This window comes from Salmo trutta, chromosome 21 (assembly GCF_901001165.1).
Source record: "Salmo trutta chromosome 21, fSalTru1.1, whole genome shotgun sequence".
Classification (NCBI taxonomy): domain Eukaryota; kingdom Metazoa; phylum Chordata; class Actinopteri; order Salmoniformes; family Salmonidae; genus Salmo; species Salmo trutta.
The window spans coordinates 37,535,611-37,556,913 of record NC_042977.1 but is presented as its reverse complement, the minus strand read 5'-3'; the positions used below and the strand labels follow the sequence as shown (position 1 = coordinate 37,556,913).

General features: G+C 41.8%; 1 protein-coding gene across 1 annotated transcript; it reads right to left on the bottom strand.

Moving 5' to 3' along the window:
• Positions 1-584: 584 nt before the first annotated feature.
• Positions 585-20,891, bottom strand: LOC115157796 (carbonic anhydrase 4-like). The gene is made up of 8 exons (XM_029706222.1): positions 20,825-20,891; positions 20,707-20,733; positions 20,349-20,519; positions 17,014-17,162; positions 15,304-15,399; positions 15,113-15,191; positions 14,772-14,935; positions 585-923 (listed from the first exon to the last, which is right to left on the bottom strand). Exons 1-8 carry the CDS (start codon positions 20,889-20,891, stop codon positions 717-719), a joined length of 960 nt encoding a protein of 319 aa, XP_029562082.1. The 3' UTR covers positions 585-716.
• Positions 20,892-21,303: the final 412 nt, after the last annotated feature.

Here is a 21,303-nt window from a genome sequence, read left to right as displayed (position 1 = left end):
CAGAATTTCTATAATATCCTCCAATATTGTATATGTGCAACATATTTTGACATTGTGGATGCTATGCTATTTGGTTTGAAGTGACTTAGAGGATTTGAGGGTGCTTTCTGAAAAATGCTGCCATAGCACCCACCACTCCCATTGTTTCACCAACAGTGATGCTGGTGCTGGCTGTGGGGTAAGTAAATAAAGAAAACTAAGCAATGTTTTAAGTTAATGTCTCTCAGGATCACTTTTTGAAGTGAATTGAATGACTTTGTGTCAATAAAATTAAGTATATTTAGAATTTGTGTACTAATTTTTTAAAAGGCAGTTGTTTTTACCAGATAAATATGAAAACATTAATATTTACTTACATTCTGAAAACGAAATGATACTTTTATCAAATTATGGTAAATTAGCCTTGTACTACCATGGAAATAATGTGGATTGTACTTTGGAAAAAAACTGCACTTTATATAAAGGAACATTTTATATTTTCTTTTAGGAAATTTAGCTAAAATAAGTATTATTTATTTCAGATAAGTAATTCATGTCATCTAAATAATGATGTTTTAATAAGTTTTTATTTTTCTATGATTGTTGCTTTTTCCAATAGTTTCTCCTCTGGGTAAATTTGACCCTAGTTGGTAATTGGCGTATGTAAAATACGTTGGTAGCTTGAGGGTTAATGGAGACATGGCAGTGCACTTCAGGTAAGGCGTTACTCATAGACACTAAACCATCAGCAGCATCCAGGCCAGGGCCATGAGGCCCAGAGAGGAGCACTTTGTGGAGGCTCCCGACAGTGGCTGGGCTGTGGATGAGCTGCCCTGGGTCGTCACCATCCGGCCATTGACAGGCTGGATGTTCCTGAAGACGTTGGTCATCAAGGCAGAGGTGGAGTTGTGGTCAATGTGCAATGTTGTGCTGAAGAGATCAATCTGAGTGGAGAAGGTTAATTAATTACTAGATCATAGACATAAGTGTGACATCAGGCTGGCCCAATGGTTTTACCCACTGTCAGTTCAACCTCTAGTTTTAGTTGATCTGAGAAGTAACGTGAAATCAACTAAACTTTGAGGCAAATTGCTCTCCAAATAAATAGATCACAAAAACAACAACTTCAATGCATGTCATTGCATTGGATCAAAACAAGACACATTTCTGAAATGTGTGTACAGAGGCCATATCTTCATTTGATCATCCTGTTGTTGCAGGAACTTTCCTGCAGAGTAAAACATGCAAACTTGTATTTTAAAAGGCTTACAAAGTTTAATTTCCACTTAAACATGTTGGAGTTGATTTTCCTTAAAGAAAATGTACCAACCTCTATAGAAAATGTCCATGTATAATCCATATAGCAATTCATATTTCCTGTTGATGCAGGACTATTTTCCTGCTGTGCGAAACTGGCTCAAATTAAGATACAGGATCTGTATGTTCATGACTTATTGGAGAGCCAATTAATAGAGTATATCACATAGACCAGGTTTCCATCCAACCTAAAGTACATGTCAGATATAAAGTTTCACGGCAGAAAAATTTGTCAGTAAACTTTCCAAATGTCAACAAAACATGAATATGTTTGCCTCTTAAGGATCTTCAATTTTCACCTAAAATGAATTTAACTGCCTCTAGCTCAGGACCTGAAGCAAGGATATGCATATTCTTGATACCATTTCAAAGGAAACACTTTGAAATTTGTGGAAATGTGAAATGAATGTAGGAGAATAACACAATATATCTGGTAAAAGATAATAGAAAAACCTTTAGTATTTTTTTTGTACCATCATCTTTAAAATGCAAGAGAAAGGCCGTAACGTATTATTCCACCCCAGCGCAATTCAGATTTTGGCCACTAGATGGCAGCAGTGTATGTGCAAAGGTTTTGACTGTTCCAATGAACCATTGCATTTCTGTTCTTCTTTTTTTTAAAATCAAGACTGCCCAAATGTGCCATTCAACAGTTTGGGCTCACTTAGAAATGTCCTTGTTTCCCATGAAAACATACATGAAATGAGTTGCAAAATGAATAGGAAATATAGTCAAGACATTGACAAGGTTATAAATAATGATTTAATTGAAATAATTGTCCTTCAAACCTTGCTTTCGTCAAATAATCCTCCATTTGCAACAATTACAGCCAAGTAGACCTTTGACATTCTAGTTGTCAATTTGTTGAGGTAATCTGAAGAGATTTCACCTCATGCTTCCTGAAGCACCTCCCACAAGTTGGATTGGCTTGATGGGCACTTCTTACGTACCATACAGTCAAGCTGCTCCCACAACAGCTCAATACAGTTGAGATCCGGTGACTGTGCTGGCCACACCATTATAGACAGAATACCAGCTAACTGCTTCTTCCCAAAATAGTTATTGCATAGTTTGGAGCTGTGCTTTGGTTCATTGTCCTGTTGTATGAGGAAATTAGCTCCAATTAAGCGCCATCCATAGGGTATGGCATGGCATTGCAAAATGGAGTGATAGCCTTCCTTCTTCAAGATCCCTTTTACCCTGTACAAATCTCACATTTTACCACCACCAAAGCACCCCCAGACCATCACATTGCCTCCACCATGCTTGACAGATGGCGTCAAACATTCCTCCAGCATCTTTTCATTTTTTCTGCGTCTCCCGATTGTTCTTCGTGATCCGAACACCTCAAACTTCATCTGTACATAACACTTTTTTCCAGTCTTCCTCTGTCCAGTGTCTGTGTTCTTTTGCCCATCTTAATCTTTTATTTTTATTGGCCAGTCTGAGATATGGCTTTTTCTTTGCAACTCTGATTGGAAGGCCAGCATCCCGGTGTCGCCTCTTCACTGTTGACATAGAGAGTGGTGTTTTGCAGGTACTATTTAATGAAGCTGCCAGTTGATGACTTGTGAGACATCTATTTCTCAAACTAGACACTCTAATGTACTTGTCCTCTTGCTCAGTTGTGCACTAGGCCTCCCACTCATCTTTCTATTCTGGTTAGAACCAGTTTGCACTGTTCTGTGAAAGGAGTAGTACACAGCGTTACACGAGATCTTCAGTTTCTTGACAATTTCTCGCATGGAATAGCCAGAACAAGAATAGACCGATGAGTTTCAGAAGAAAGTTTTCTTTCTGGCCATTTTGAGCCTGTAATCGAACCCACAAATGCTGATGCTCCAGACACTCAACTAGTCTACAGAAGGCCAGTTTTATTGCTTCGTTAATCAGGACAGTTTTCAGCTGTGCTAACATAATTGCAAAAGTGTTTTCTAATGATCAATTAGCATTTTAATTAGCTAACACCATGTGCCATTGGAACACAGGAGTGATGGTTGCTGATAATGGGCCTCTGTACGCCTATGTAGATATTCCATTCAAAATCAGCCGTTTCCAGCTACAATAGTCATTTACAACATTAACAATGTCTACACTGTATTTCTGATCAATTTGATGTTATTTTAAATGGACAAAAAAAAGTGATTTTCTTTCAAAAACATGGACATTTCTCAGTAACCCCAAACTTTTGAAAAGTAAATAAAATATTGTTATAAAATGTTGTTATAAAATAAATACATGGGCTCCAACATACATATATACACACACACACACACACACACACACACACACACACACACATACATGACCAAACATATGTGGACACCTGCTCATCAAATATCTCATTCCAAAAGTCATGGACATTAATATGGAGTTGGTCCCGCCCTTTGCTGCTATAACAGCCTCCACTCTTCTGGGAAGGTTTTCCAGTAGATGTTGGAACATTGCTGAGGGGAGATGATTCCTTTCAGCCACAAGAGCATTTGTGAGGTTGGGCACTGATGTTGGCTGGGATTGGGATTGCAGACGGTGTTCCAATTTGTCCCAAAGGTCTTCGATGGGGTTGAGGTCAGGGCTCTGTGCAGGCCAGTCAAGTTCTTCCACACCGATCTTGGCAAACCATCCCTTTGTGCATGGGGGCATTGTCATGATGAAACAGGAAAGGGCCTTCCCTACATAAGGGACGCAAACGGCATTTGCTGTATGATTGATGAGGATCTCCATATTGCAAATGTATAGTCCCTTACTAGACGTCCGCGAATGTTTTTACAATTTGGGCTGTGCCTCAGGGCCGGATCTTCCGGGAAGTCATCAAATAAAGTCTCTCGTACATTTGGTTTCCGTTTTATAAAATTTGACATTTTTCCTCTGTCCCAGTAAATTCCACCAGATGGCGAATGGTTTCTTATTGCAAATGTACAAAACCTCAGTGATCATGACATGGCCATTTCTCCTAAACGGAAAAGACTTCGAAGACGAAACTTGGTGAGCATAGGTTTGGCCTAATGGGCTGTAAGCCCAGAAACATGATGGCGTCGAGGCCTCAACGCTTAGAGTTAAACCCAGAAATATGGCCTTAAAGGTCAAAAACGAAAATAGAGTGCTAATTTGATCGCGTCACATAAAAGTACATGAACCTGCGGTGTCAGGAAAAAAAGAACCAGACATTTATCTATTGTAATTTACGATAAATCGTACAATGGGTGATGGTCAAAGAAATGTGTTTTTTAACCAACAAATTTACAGATCCAGTTGCAGTGTGTTCAGACGAATCCGTTAAGGTGGGTTTTGGAGCTCTATGAGATTTCTGTGATTTTCTGAAATCACACACTCATTCAACCCTCTGTAAATCAGTCAGTTCTTAACATAAATACTTACAATTCAACATTCTGTAAGAGCATACCCGAAGGGGGATATGTGTTCACTTTCAGCCTCCTGTGTCAACCGGAAGTGCCTTAAATTGGGATCATAGTGGCTGTTTTGAAGGGTTAAAAAGGTCAGATCGTTCCAAAACTTCATGTGTGATTAGGCAACCCTCATGAACTGCAAATCAGTCATTTCTCCCAACATATGTCCAAGAAAAACACACACACACACACACACACACACACACACACACAAACACACAGGATGGAGTGACACAGTGCGGGGTTTAACTTGTTATGGATAGGGGGCAGTATTTTCACGGCCGGATAAAAAAACGTACCCGATTTAATCTGGTTATTACTCCTGCCCAGAAACTAGAATATGCATATAATTAGTAGCTTTGGATAGAAAACACTCCAACGTTTCTAAAACTGTTTGAATGGTGTCTGTGAGTATAACAGAACTCAAATGGCAGGCCAAAACCTGAGAAGATTCTGTACAGGAAGTACCCTGTCTGACCATTTCTTGGCCTTCTTTGTCATCTCTATACAAAACAGAGGATCTCTGCTGTAACGTGACACTTTATAAGACTCCCATAGGCTCTCAGAAGGCGCCAGAACGTTGAATGATGACTCTGCAGTCTCTGGCAGAAAAACAGTAGCGCATTTGGATAGTGGTCGATCTGAGAACAATGAGACGGGTGCGCGTGCACTTGAAGAGGCCATTTTACATTTTCAGTCTTTGAACGAAAAATACGACTCCCGGTCGGAATATTATCGCTATTTTATGAGAAAAATCGCATAAAAATTGATTTTAAACAGCGTTTGACATGCTTCGAAGTACGGTAATGGAATATTTTGAATTTTTTTTGTCACGAAACGCGCCGGCGCGTCACCCTTCGTTACCCTTCGGATAGTGTCTTGAACGCACGAACAAAACGCCGCGATTTGGATATAACTATGGATTATTTGGAACCAAACCAACATTTGTTGTTGAAGGAGAAGTCCTGGGTGTGCATTCTGACGAAGAACAGCAAAGGTAATCCAATTTTTCTTATAGTAAATCTGAGTTTGGTGAGCACCAAACTTGGTGGGTGTCAAAATAGCTAGCCTGTGATGGCCGGGCTATCTACTCAGAATATTGAAAAATGTGCTTTCACCAAAAAGCTATTTTAAAATCTGACACCGCGATTGCATAAAGGAGTTCTGTATCTATAATTCTTAAAATAATTGTTATGTTTTTTGTGAACGTTTATCGTGAGTAATTTAGTAAAGTGTCATCTCTCGGTCGCGCACAGAAAACAGCTCTGGGGACATCCCACTATCCACTCACTCAAAGTTGTCATTATCCTTCATTTTTCAGAATAAAAGCCTGAAACAATGTCTAAAGACTGATCACAACTAGTGGAAGCTATAGGGAACGGAATCTTAGTCCTATCCCTTTAAATGGTGGATAGGCTTTCATTGGAAAAACAGCCATTTCAAAATAATGGCACTTCCTGGATGGATTTTCCTCAGGTTTTCACCTGCCATTTCAGTTCTGTTAAACTCAGACATTATTTTAACAGTTTTGGAAACTTTGGATTGTTTTCTATCTACATGCATATCATAGCTTCTGGGCCTGAGTAGCAGGCAGTTTATTTTGGGCACACTTTTCATCCGGAGATGAAAATAGTGCCCCCTACCCTAGTGAGGTTAACCACTTCCGGTTCCTCCAGGAAGCTTAGAATCAACACAGGTAGACCTCATAGTGGTCTGATGGATTGTCATCGAAGACAGTTTGATATGGCATTCATAACCCACATAGGCTTCTGGTTGAATTTAGGGGAGCAGGCAAATTATTCCTATGGGGAGAGAAGTCATTGCAAACTGTTTGATATAAACACCCTGTTTTCACTGTTAAGGATTAATACCACACAGTCAAGGTTAGGCTTGCACAGATCGGGAGGACCTTAGGAACGTTCCTGAGGTTGAATTGTGCTTCTAACCCTAACGGTTCTGCCGCTGTCACACAAAAGCACCTGAAATTTAGGCCAGGCTTCATTTTGGACCTACATTTTGCACTGTCGCTGCGGTCAGACCGAGTGAGCTACCGTCAAGCTGGGCATCTCGTTGAACTCGACACGGCCTAGAGATTATGGTCATGCAATTGCAGGCTCTGTGTGTCTTTAAAGTCTACCCCAATGAGGATATGCATTTGCTTTCAGCTTCCTGTGTCAACCAGAAGTGCCTTAAAAATTGGGGTCATAGGGGCTGTTTCAAAAGATTAAAATGGTCAGATCTTTCCAAAACTTCATATGTGTGATTAGGCAACCCTCATGAACTGTAAATCAGTCATTTCTCCCATCAGATTTCCAAGAAAAACACACACACAGCAAGGATGGAGTGACACAGTGTGGGGCTTACAGACACACAGAGCCTGCAATAGTTATCTTCGTTCGAACTATCAAAGCACCGTCAGATCTAAAGCTCTAAAACTTTAGAAACCTGTTCTAGAGCTCAAGTCGATAGTGCACGGTGAGTTATGTGGCTCTAGAAGGTTCTCAAATTGAGAAACAGCCTCGTACATTTGCAATAACTTTCATTCTTTTTGACCATCGTGAAAACAACAACATTTAGAAAAGTCCCAGAGTCGCAAGACTAGGTGCATTGAAACCGCCTCGGCCCATAGAGACGTACCCTAACGTTTCTGTCCGATAGCTCATTCAAGGACCCCATAGCAAAGCCCGGAAAAAGTGGATTTTCAACAACAATTAAGGTCGCTGCTCGGGCTCCAAATGACCTATCGAGCCGAAACTCGGGGTCGCCTCAGCTAGGCCTACACATAATGTCAGAACTGGATTCACAGCTACAACGTAACTACGTGTTTTATGTTTTTATTATGGTTTAAACAGAAGGCGCTGTGAATTTTGGGCTTGCCCTGAAATATGTGATAGTTGGCTTCTAACCGGGTTGGACAAAGTGGGTTTGGTGTCAGTTTGGTGTCAGAATGATATCTAATTGACTGATGGATGGTGAGTGCTGGCTGACTTTTGTCCATTTGCAATATGTTTAAACAGTGATAGACCATCACCAAATTGACATTCTGAAATAAACACCAACGAGTGATGGAGAGGAACCAGAATCACTGCCCAGCCATCATGAGTTCATCGGGCCAGTCAATTTTGCATTTCTGTAGTATTTTTGAGCATGTCAAATTTGTGATGGCAAATGCCCATTGAAACATATTGCAAATGGACAGCCGTGCACCTGGTGAATGGAACGGGTTACCAGGAGCAAATTTTTGAAATGGTTTTGAATGCCTTTAGGAGGGTGCAAGGGGTCCACGGCTGGGTAGGGAGCACCCCCCACCCGTGCCCATCCAAAAAAAGTTTTTAAAAAAATGACAGAGTCCCACTTCTCCCTCATCATACATGACATAGACCTTCTAGGTTGATTCATGTCTTAACATAGTGCTTTATATCATTTGGGCAGTATAAATGCCATTTGGACATGGTTCACTGACTTTTGGGTTTGGAAACCGACTTCCTATGATCATATATTGCAAATGGACATAACATCCTGACTTGGCACTTTCATATTGCATTTGGACATATGTTATGGCATTTGGCAATGGTTCACTGACTTTTGACTTCGACTTCCTATGATATCATATTGAAAATGGACAAAACATATGCCTTATGACAAGTAAAAAAAATATGACAATAAGATATGACAAAGGTATGTTCATACAGTTCTTATATATGTATAATTGGCCAAAAAATGCAGGGGGTATTCCCTTACACAAGCTGTTATCACAAAGTTGGAAGCAGAGAATTGTCTAGAATGTCATTGTAATATACTGTATAATGTTATATGCCATTTAGCAGATGCTTTAATCCAAAGTGACTTACAGTGGCTTGCGAAAGTATTTTGTTGCCTTACAACCTGGAATTAAAATGGATGGGGGTTTGTATCATTTGATTTACACAAAATGCCTACCACTTTGAAGATGCAAAATATATTTTATTGTGAAACAAACAAGAAATAAGACAAAAAAAGAAACTTGAGCGTGCATAACTATTCACCCCCCCCCCCCCCCCAAAGTCAATACTTTGTAGAGCCACCTTTTGCAGCAATTACAGCTGCAAGTATCTTGCGGTATGTCTCTAAGCTTGGCACATCTAGCCACTGGGATTTTTGCCCATTCTTCAAGGCAAAACTGCTCCAGCTTCTTCTAGTTGGATGGGTTCTGCAGGTATACAGCAATCTTTAAATCATACCACAAATTCTCAATTGGATTGAGGTCTGGGATTTGACTAGGCCCTTCCAAGACTTTTAAATGTTTCCCCTTAAACCACTTGAGTGTTGCTTTAGCAGTATGCTTAGGGTCATTGTCCTGCTGGAAGGTGAACCTCCATTCTAGTCTCACAATTCTCAAAGACTGAAACAGGTTTCTCTCAAGAATTTCCCTGTATTTAGCACCATCCATCATTCCTTCAATTCTGACCAGTTTCCCAGTCCCTGCCAATGAAAAACATCCCCACAGCATGATTCTGCCGCCACCATGCTTCACTGTGGGATTGGTGTTCTTGGGGTGATGAGAGGTGTTGGGTTTGCACCAGACATAGCACTTTCCTTGACGGCCAAAATGCTCAGTTTTAGTCTCATCTGACCAGAGTTCCTTCTTTCATATGTTTGGGGAGTCTCCCACATGCCTTTTGGTGAACACCAAACGTGTTTGCTTATTTTTTTCTTGAAGCAATGGCTTTTTTTCTGGCCACTCTTCTGTAAATCCCAGCTCTGTGGAGTGTACGGCTTAAAATGGTCCAATGGACAGATACTCCAGTATCCGCTGTGGAGCTTTGCAGCTCCTTCAGGGTTATCTTTGGTCTCTTTGTTGCCTCTCTGATTAATAATGCCCTCCTTGCCTGGTCTGTGAGTTTTGGTGGGCAGCCCTCTCTTGGCAGGTTTGTTGTGGTGCTCTATTCTTTCCATTCTTTAATAATGGATTTAATGGTGCTCCGTGGGATGTTCAAAGTTTCTGATATTTTTTTAAAGCCCAAGTACTTCTCCTGTGGTGGTTCATTTCTTTACTATCAAATGAGGAGAGACAAACTTATCACACAAGTCAGTTACACTTAAACTAAATATTTAATAGTGAGAGCTTTGCAATAGCAATGGCTTGTCGATGAATCACCGTCTCTTTGATTATTCATTGAGAGCGGCGAGACAAAAGTACAAAAGTCTTTCATAGCCAAGATCCACCCCCTAGTCGACATAACAAACCACACATGTTTTTAACGGGTCACAAGGTAAGACTTTTAAATGAGAATTGAGTATCCCATAGCCAGATAGCATTCGCCATAAATTATCATTCAGTTTGGCCCCTAAGACGAGGTTCCAATCTCATTCCTGGTACTTCATAGCACAGAACACCAACTCATCCAATGGCATAAATCAATTGTCAACTCCAGATACTCCCATCTCAAGTAAAACCCCTTCTTGACCCCACTCCTGGACAAGCTCACTGAGGGTAGTGAGCCTCTAGGTCATACACTATCCCAGGATAAGTGCAACATCAGAGATGACATACGATGCTTTCAGACACTACCACACACATCCCCAATGCCATAGGAGAGAGTGACTGGCGCACAGACATTTTGGAGACAAGTAATTGGTTCCCCATTAATCATGCATCTCTTCACATGGTTTAAGAATAGGTAGACACATTCACATATGAAGACAATGTTCCCTCCTGTCCTCTTCCCTTTCTGATATTCTGCATAGCACCAGGGACATGTGAAAGACAAGCCTGACCTCTCCCCTCTCTGGGCCCCAGGTGACTGAGCCCCAGCTGAGGGAAGAAGTGCAACTGTCAACACCAGAGTCCGAATGGATACATTCTAATAACAAGTATATCACATAAGCATATTATGCAGAGAAGACATCTTAATTATCTATGTTACACAACTAATTCCGATTCTTCCGCCACACTCCACAACTTTGTACCTGACCATTTTGGAGAGCTCCTTGGTCTTCATAGTGCCGCTTGGTTGGTGGTGCCTCTTGCTTAGTTGTGTTGCAGACTCTGGAGCCTTTCAGAACAGGTGTATATATACTGAGATCATGTGACAGATCATGTGATACTTAGAGTGCACACAGGTGGACTTTATTGAACTAATTATGTGACTTCTGAAGGTAATTGGTTGCACCAGAACTTATTTAGGGGCTTCTTAGCAAAGGGGCCCTAAACATATGCACGCACCACTTTTCCGATTTTTTTGGGGTACATTTTTTAAACAGGTCATTTTTTTCATTTCACTTCACCAATTTGGACTATTTTGTGTATGTCCAATACATGAAATCAAAATCAAAATCAATTTAAATTACAGGCTGTAATGCAACAAAATAGGAAAAACGCCAAGGGGGTGAACACTTTTGCAAGGCACTGTACAGTCATGAATGCATAAATGTAACATATGGGTGGTCCAGGGACATGAACCCACTACCCTGATATTACAAGCACCATGTTCTACCAACTGAGCTACAGTATAAAGGACCAGTAGCGTTAAAATTTCCCTTCACTGGAACTAAGGGGCCTAGCCCTAACCATGAAAACAGCCCCAGACTACTATTCCTCCTTCACCAAACTTTACATTTAGTACAATGCATTGGGGAAAGTAGCCTTCTCCTGGCATCGCCAAACCTAGATTAGTCCATCGGAATGCCAGATGGTGAAGCATGATTCATGACTCCAGAGAACACGTTTCCACTGCTCAAGAGTCCAATGGCAGAAAGCTTTACACCACTCCAGCCGACGCTTGGCATTGCGCATGGTGACCTTAGGTTTGTGTGCGGCTGCTCGAATGGAAACCCATTTTATGAAGCTCCAGATGAAAAGTTATTGTGCTGACATTGCTTTCAGAGACAGTTTGGAACTCGGTAGTGAGTGTTACAACCAAGGACAGATGATTTTTACGTGCTACTCGCTGCAGCACTCGGCAGTCCTGTTCTGTGACCTTGAGTGGCCTACCCCTTCACGGCTGAGCCATTGTTGCTCCTAGACATTTCCACTTCACAATAATTGCACTTACAGCAGCTCTAGCATGGCAGAAAATTGATGAACTGACTTGTTGGAAAGGTGGCATCCTATGACGGTGCCACTTTAAAAGTCATTGAGCTGTTCAGTAAGGCCCTTCTACTGCCAATGTTTGTTTTTGGAGATTGCATGGCTGAGTCCTCGATTTTATACACCTATCAGCAATGGGTGTGGCTGAAATAGCCGAAGGGGTGTCCAAATACTTTTGAATATTTAGTGTCTATATACAGTATATGTATACACAGTTCCTTCAGAAAGTATTCAGACCCCTTGACTTTTTCCACATTTTGTTACATTACAGCCTTAAAAACATCATCCGCGAGATGTTCCTACAACTTGACTGGAGTCCACCTGTGGTAAATTTAAGGTGAAACATAGTGGTGGCAGCATCATGGTGTGCGGATGTTTTTCAGTGGCAGGGACTGAGTTATAGTCAGGTGTGAGACAAAGATGAATCAACCAATGTACAGAGAGATCCTTGATGAATACCGGCTCCAGCGCGCTCAGGACCTCAGACTGGGGCAAAGGTTCACCCTCCAAAAGGACAACAGCCCTAAGCACACAGCCAAGACAATGCAGGTGTCACGACTTCCGCCGAAGTTGGCCCCTTTCCTTGTTCGGGCGGCGTTCGGCGGTCGATGTCACCGGCCTTCTAGCCATCGCCGATCCACTTTTCATTTTCCATTTGTTTTGTCCTTGTCTTACACACCTGGTTTCATTCCCCCAATTACTTGTTCATTATTTAACCCTCTGTTCCCCCATGTTTGTTTGTGAGTGATTGTTTGTATGTAGTACGGTCTGTTATTGTGGGCTAGATTATAGCGTTGTATTATTGATTCTTTGAGTAAATTACGTTTATTACTCATATCTGCTGTGCTGTGCCTGATTCCTCTACACCAGCTACACACATGCATATTACAGCAGGAATGACTTTGGGACAAGTCTCTGAATGTCCTTGAGTGGCCCAGCCAGAGCCTGGACACGAACCCGATCGAACATCTCTGGAGAGACATGAAAATAGCTGTGCAGCAACGATCCCCATACAACCTGAAAGAGCTTGAGAGGATCTGCAGAGAAGAATGGGAGAAACTCCCCAAATACAGATGTGACGATCTTGTAGCGTCATGCCTAAGACTCAATGCTGTAATCGCTGCCAATGGTGCTTTAACAAAGTACTGAGTAAATGTGATATTCCCCCCCCCAAAAAAATTACCTTATTTTAGTATTGTGTGTAGATTGATAAGGGGAAAAAACAATTTCAAAATGTAAGCCTGTAACTTAACAAAAAGAATACTTTCCGAGGGCAGCGTGTATATATATACACTGCTCAAAAAAATAAAGGGAACACTAAAATAACACATCCTAGATCTGAATGAATGAAATAATCTTATTAAATACTTTTTTCTTTACATAGTTGAATGTGCTGACAACAAAATCACACAAAAATAATCAATGGAAATCCAATTTATCAACCCATGGAGGTCTGGATTTGGAGTCACACTCAAAATTAAAGTGGAAAACCACACTACAGGCTGATCCAACTTTGATGTAATGTCCTTAAAACAAGTCAAAATGAGGCTCAGTAGTGTCTGTGGCCTCCATGTGCCTGTATGACCTCCCTACAACGCCTGGGCATGCTCCTGATGAGGTGGTGGATCTGATGAGGTGGTGGATCCTGAGGGATCTCCTCCCAGACCTGGACTAAAGCATCCGCCAACTCCTGGACAGTCTGTGGTGCAATGTGGCGTTGGTGGATGGAGCGAGACATGATGTCCCAGATGTGCTCAATTGGATTCAGGTCTGGGGAACGGGCGGGCCAGTCCATAGCATCAATGCCTTCCTCTTGCAGGAACTGCTGACACACTCCAGCCACATGAGGTCTAGCATTGTCTTGCATTAGGAGGAACCCAGGGCCAACCGCACCAGCATATGGTCTCACAAGGGGTCTGAGGATCTCATCTCGGTACCTAATGACAGTCAGGCTACCTCTGGCGAGCACATGGAGGGCTGTGCGGCCCCCCAAAGAAATGCCACACCATGACTGACCCACCGCCAAACCGGTCATACTGGAGGATGTTGCAGGCAGCAGAACGTTCTCCGCGGCATATCCAGACTCTGTCATGTCTGTCACGTGCTCAGTGTGAACCTACTTTTATCTGTGAAGAGCACAGGGCGCCAGTGGCAAATTTGCCTTATCTTGGTGTTCTCTGGCAAATGCCAAACGTCCTGCACGGTGTTGGGCTGTAAGCACAACCCCCACCTGTGGACGTCGGGCTCTCATACCACCCTCATGGAGTCTGTTTCTGACCGTTTGAGCAGACACATGCACATTTGTGGCCTGCTGGAGGTAATTTTGCAGGGCTCTGGCAGTGCTTCTCCTGCTCCTCCTTGCACAAAGGCGGAGGTAGCGGTCCTGCTGCTGGGTTGTTGCCCTCCTACGGCCTCCTCCACATCTTCTGATGTACTGGCCTGTCTCCTGGTAGCGCCTCCATGCTCTGGACACTACGCTAACAGATACAGCAAACCTTCTTGCCACAGCTCGCATTGATGTGCCATCCTGGATGAGCTGCACTACCTGAGCCACTTGTGTGGGTTGTAGACTCTGTCTCATGCTACCACTAGAGTGAAAGCACCGCCAGCATTAAAAAATGACCAAAACATCAGCCAGGAAGCATAGGAACTGAGAAGTGGTCTGTGGTCCCCACCTGCAGAACCACTCCTTTATTGGGGGTGTCTTGCTAATTGCCTATAATTTCCACCTGTTGTCTATTCCATTTGCACAACAACATGTGAAATTTATTGTCAATCAGTGTTGCTTCCTAAGTGGACAGTTTGATTTCACAGAAGTGTGATTGACTTGGAGTTACATTGTGTTGTTTAAGTGTTCCCTTTATTTTTTTGAGCAGTGTATATATGCCTGGTCTTTGCACAACGGTAACACGACCACGTGTTATATATATATATATTTAAACAATTCTAGGAGGTAGAAATGTTGTTCAGTTTATTGTGAAATTGTTGCACTAACTCACCAAATCCTGGCTGACTTTGATAGGGTCCTTGAACACGGTCCAAACCACAGTCTCATTGCAGTTTGGAGTGGTCAGGGAGCCAAGGTAACGGTAGTATTTGGTACGGTCCACCCCTTCCAGGAGTTCATCCAATGAAATAGCATGAGTAATGTTTGCAATATCATCTTAATAAAGGAAGAAAGAAAAAACATATACTGAAATCATATGCTACTATTGAACAATAAAATCACTCATTTTGAATTCAAAGAGAAATACAAATCCCTCTTCCAAACTTTATTTTGACGAAGTAGTTCTTGATCAAATCATGATCAAATCATAACCAGTCAAATCTCTCCTCTCACCTTTTAGTGTGATGTTGGCCAAGTAGGATGTCAGAGTATTCCAGGCTGCTGGTGAACCAGTCACATTGCCCGGTATGGCCTGTTGCAAAAAATGTACTTTAATAACAAAAAACAGCAATAAAACATTGAAATGCCCAATCTAAAATGGAAAAATGGATGCCATTTCTAGGAAGGTTAAAGCATCCTCTCACCTCTATGAAGAAACCAAGAGCAGCGAGTCCCATGCTGTCTGTAACGGCTGTGGTCGTGTTACCGTTGTGCGAAGACTTGGCATTTACTATGTGCAACTGAAAGGTGAAGCATAACAGTTGATGTAAAAAGTTATCTGAATCCATTGGAAAATTCAAACATTGTAATGATACATTTAAAAAAGGTAGACTACAATCTGCCATATTTACAGCTTTTAAAAGGTAATTTAAATTAATGATATATATGCCCCTGATTCTTGAGGAATATAACTTATAAATGCCTCATAAGTTCAGTACAACCGTCAGACTATTGCACTATCTATGAAAAATCTGAGAGTGGTTACATTTACCCATTCGTCAGTTTTCTAGTAAACCAAGTTGCATGGCTGCAGTTTGGCTGGGGGGGGGGGAATAGTACTAAGCCTAAACGAATAACTTGACATTGATCCATGGCAGTATGGTATATGTACATCAGTGGAGGCTCCTCCGAGATGGAAGGGGAAGACCATCCTCCTCAGTGAATTTCATGAAAATAAAATGAGTGAAAGATTAAAAAAGTTATCCTTTTTAGATAAAACTATACTCAATACAGTATATTCACATCACCAAATAACACACAGTTTTTCAATGCAGGTCTACATTAGCCTCAACAGCACTCTTTATGGTAGTACCATGGTGTAGCCAAAGGACAGCTGGTTCTCACCTCCTTCTATAGACTTACACAGTAATTATGACAACTTCTGGAGGATGTCCTCCAACCTATCAGAGCTCTCGCACTGACATGTTGTCCACCCAATCAAAGGATCAGAGAATGAATCTCGTACTGAAGGTTTTTCTTGGAAAGGTTTTTTCGCCTGGTTACAGACAGCTGATGTGTTGTCCACTGAAGTTCACAAGCGAATAGAAACGGTGAGAGGAGGCGAGTACGTAGATGTGAGAAGGAATTATATAATGAGCAAATGAGTCATGCTGTTTATGTGGCTGCTTTGAAAGTGAACTGTGTTTATGTGTGATCAGGGGTGTATTTATACTGCCGATTCTGTTGAAAATAATGCTTCTTAAACGGAAGCAAACGGAGTGAAACAGGAATAAACATACCTGAATTTGTCCAATAGAAACTCTCGTTTGCAACTGTTGGACTAAGGATTACACCCTAGATCAGCTATATGCAGGCAAGAGTATGCAAGGCGGTATTGAATGTGTCACTGTCTGTCACATCTCAACATTTTCTCTCAACCTGTGCACCTACTGTACGTTGTAAATACTTTATTCATAGGCTAGATTGTAGCAACCGCATGATGTGTATAGGGAACAATTGAGTATCATGTAGTAGCCTAAACCTATCTATGTTACAATGAGCTGGGTGAATGGAATATGAATGACAGTCATCCAATATGCTGTAAAAGAAATAAGGCCATGCTCATAATTTTTTTTAAAGGTCCTCCCTCATCTTAAACGGCACCAACCGCCACTGATGTGCATCAGTATGAGAAGTGTCACCCCATGTGACATGGGCTACATTCAAATTCTCTACCCTTCTCCGTAACTGTACTCATACACTTCCTTTCATGAATTTCAAAGGAATGGACTAGTGTTTGCAATATAGTGGAAACTCCCTCCAGCCATGCTTGCATCAATCCATGAAAGAGTGAGGGGGGGGGGGGGGGGTGAATGAGGGGACACTTCTGGAGAAAGGTAGAGAATCAGAATTACCTCCATGGGGTAATGGGTTCCATCCACTGTGTGCTCCGACCCAGGGACAGAGGTACCGTTGCCCCAGTGCAGGTGAAACTGCAGGCTGTCATAGGCATTAGACAGGGCCCCGCCTGCAATCTGGACTCCACTCGTCAGCTTGACTTTGACTGAAAGAAAGAAAACACCAACAAAACGAGAGGAATTGGTTCAATTTCTAACAAATTCCATGTTTGGTACATACAGTGCATTTGGAAAGTTTTCAGATCCCTTTACTTTTTCCACATTTTGTTAGTTACAGCCTTATTCTAAAAGATAATAAATAAAAAAAGTTGTGATCAATCTACTTACAATACCCATAATGACAAAGTGAAAACCGTTTTTTTGAATTTTGCAAATGTATTATAAATAAAAAACTGAAATACCTTATTTACATAAGTATTCAGGCCCTTTGCTATCAGACTCGAAATTGAGCTCAGGTGCATCCTGTTTCCATTGATCATCCTTGAGATGTTTCTACAGCTTGATTGGAGTCCACCTGTGGTAATTTCAATTGATTGGACATGATGTGGAAAGGCACACACCTGTCTATATAAGGTCCCACAGTTGACAGTGCATGTCAGAGCAAAAACCAAGCCATGAGGTCGAAGGAAATGTCCATAGAGCTCCGGGACAGGATTGTGTCGAGGCACAGATCTGGGGAAGGGTACCAAAAAATGTCTGTGGCCTCCATCGTTCTTAAAAGGAAGAAGTTTGGAACCACCAAGATTCTTCCTAGAGCTGGTTGCCCAGCCAAACTGAGCAATCAGGGGAAAAGGGCCTAGGTCAGGGAGGTGACCAAGAATCTGATGGTCACTCTGACAGAGCTCAAGAGTTATTTTGTGGAGATGGGAGAAACTTACAGATGGACAACCATCTCTGATGCACTCCACCAATCAGGCCTTTATGTTGGAGTGGCCAGACGGAAGCCACTCCTCAGTAAGAGGCACATGGCAGCCAAAAGGCACCTAAAGACTGTCAGACAATGATAAAAAAGAGTATCTGGTCTAAAGATACCAAGATTGAACTCTTTGGCCTGAATGCCAAGCGTCACAACTGGAGGAAACCTGACACCATCCCTATGGTAAAGCATGGTGGTGGCAGCATCATGCTTTGGGATGCGGTAGGGACTGGGAGAATAGTCAGGATTGTGGGAAAGATTAACGGAGCAAAGTACAGAGAGATCCATGATGAAAACCTGTGAGAGAGTTATCAGGATCTCAGACTGGGGGCTATGGTTCACCTTCCAACAGGACAATGACCCTAAGCACACAGTCAAGACAACGCAGGAGTAGATTTGGGACAAGTCTCTGAATGTCCTTGAGTGGCCCAGCCAGAGCTTGGTACACATCCGGTGGATAGAGAGCCGTTTTTATGTTCAACATAGGAGGGCCAAGCACAGGAAGCAGCTCTTTCAGTAGTTTAGTTGGAATAGGGTCCAGTATGCAGCTTGAGGGTTTGGAGGCCATTATTATTTTCATCATTGTGTCAAGAGATATAGTACTAAAACACGTGAGTGTCTCCCTTGATCCTAGGTCCTGGCAGAGTTGTGCAGACTCAGGACAATGGAGCTTTGGAGGAATACCCAGATTTAAAGAGGAGTCCGTAATTTGCTTTCTAATGATCATGATCTTTTCCTCAAAGAAGTTCATAAATTTATTACTGCTGAAGTGAAAGCCATCCTCCATTTGCGAATGCTGCTTTTTAGTTAGCTTTGCGACAGTATCAAAAAGAAATTTCGGATTGTTCTTATTTTCCTCAATTAAGTTGGAAAAATAGGATGATCGAGCAGCAGTCAGGGCTCTTCGATACTGCACGGTACTGTCTTTCCAAGCTAGTCGGAAGACTTCCAGTTTGGTGTGGCGCCATTTCTGTTCCAATTTTCTGGAAGCTTGCTTCAGAGCTCGTGTATTTTCTGTATACCAGGGAGCTAGTTTCTTATGACAGATGTTTTTAATTTTTAGGGGTGCAACTGCATCTAGGGTATTGCGCAAGGTTAAATTGAGTTCCTAGGTTAGGTGGTTAACTGATTTTTGTCCTCTGACGTCCTTGGGTAGGCAGAGGGAGTCTGGAAGGGCATCAAGGAATCTTTGGGTTGTCTGAGAATTTATAGCACGACTTTTAATGCTCCTTGGGTGGGGTCTGAGCAGATTATTTGTTGCAATTGTAAACGCAATAAAATGGTGGTCCGATAATCCAGGATTATGAGGAAAAACATTAAGATCCACAACATTTATTCCATGGGACAAAACTAGGTCCAGAGTATGACTGTGGCAGTGAGTAGGTCCAGAGACATGTTGGACAAAACCCACTGAGTCGATGATGGCTCCGAAAGCCTTTTGGAGTGGGTCTGTGGACTTTTCCATGTGAATGTTAAAGTCACCAAAAATTAGAATATTATCTGCTATGACTACAAGATCCGATAGGAATTCAGGGAACTCAGTGAGGAACACTGCATATGGCCCAGGAGGCCTGTAAACAGTAGCTATAAAAAGTGAGTGAGTAGGCTGCATATATTTCATGACTAGAAGCTCAAAAGACGAAAACGTCATTGTTTTTTTTTTGTAAATTGAAATTTGCTATCGTAGATGTTAGCAACACCTCCGCCTTTGCCGGATGCACGGGGGGTATGGTCACTAGTGTAACCAGGGGGTAAGGCCTCATTTAACACAGTAAATTCATCAGGCTTAAGCCATGTTTCAGTCAGGCCAATCACATCAAGATTATGATCAGTGATTAGTTCATTGACTATAACTGCCTTGGAAGTGAGGGATCTAACATTACGTAACCCAATTTTGAGATGTGAAGTATCACAATCTCTTTCAATAATGTCAGGAATGGAGGAGGTCTTTATACTAGTGAGATTACTAAAGCGAACACCGCCATTTTTAGACTTGACCCGATCTAACATCTCTGGAAAGACCTGAAAATAGCTGTGCAGTGACTCCCCCCATCCAACCTGACAGAGCTTGAGAGTAACTGCAGAGAAGAATGGGAGAAACTCCACAAATACAGGTGTGCCAAGCTTGTAGCGTCATACCCAAGAAGACTCGAGGCTGAGTAAAGCGTCTGAATACTTATGTAAATGTAATATTTCCGTATCGTTTTTATTATACATTTGCAAAAATGTCTGTTTATTATGGGATATTGTGTATATTGATAAAGGGAAAAAACTATTTAACGTAAGAAAATATATAAAAAGTCAAAGGGTCTGAATATTTTCCAAATGCACTGTATGTACCAAACCAGGAATTTTCCTCAAGTGGGGACTTTGAGTGTATGGATTGAGAGGCAAGGCATCCATCCATTCTCCTCACCAGTTTTGCCAGTGTTCTTGATATTCTTCATTGTATAATTGTCTCCGTATTTGGTGAAGGTGAAGGTTGTCAGGGTTGCATCAACCACTGCCGATGCGGAGACAATATTGATGGGAGACTGTCGCGATCCATTGCAATGTTCTGAGGCAATGGTGGGCCAAGTGGTGTCACCTTAACATATTATCAATCATACCATGGTGTCAATGTACCTTATGTTTATAGGGGTCACATTATATGCTAACACATTAATTCTATAGTCTGTTATCCACCACCATCACAATCAATTCAAAGCAAATGCTTCATGTACAATTTGTGAATAAAAATAACACTGTAACCAATGGGTAAAACCAATACTTACCACAACTAGGATCATGGTAACACCACGCTGATAAGAAGGGAAAAAGTTATGCAAAGTGTCACAAAAATAATAGTAGAAGACAGTCACAGTGCAACAAAATAATATAATAATCACTTACAACAGCCTGCAGCACTGATTGCAGTGAGGACAAATAGAGCCGCATTGATAACCACAAGTCGATTCATCTGAAAGCAAGGAAAAGGCAATTATAAATGAAGCCGGACATCCATTTGACTTTTATTTCAATATCCACAGACATACAGTTTTGATCCGGTATGGACCAGCCTTGATTTCAATGTCCACAATCTCCACAACGTCCAAAAACATAGACGTCTGTGATTGGTTCAGATTTGGTCCCGTCCGGACCAGCATTGATTTTACGCAAACATAGATGTCTATGTTTGTGGACGTTGCGGATGTTATGGACGCTAAAATCAAGGCCATCTGTGGATGTTGAAATCAAGGAAAGGGCGGACTGACCCAATTTCAACCACCTTTTAACATCCTTGGCAAGTTTGGACTCTACTCAACTATGCTCTACTGTACTGCCCTGTACTGTACTGTCCAAACTCAGACCGTTTATGATTGGTTCAGATT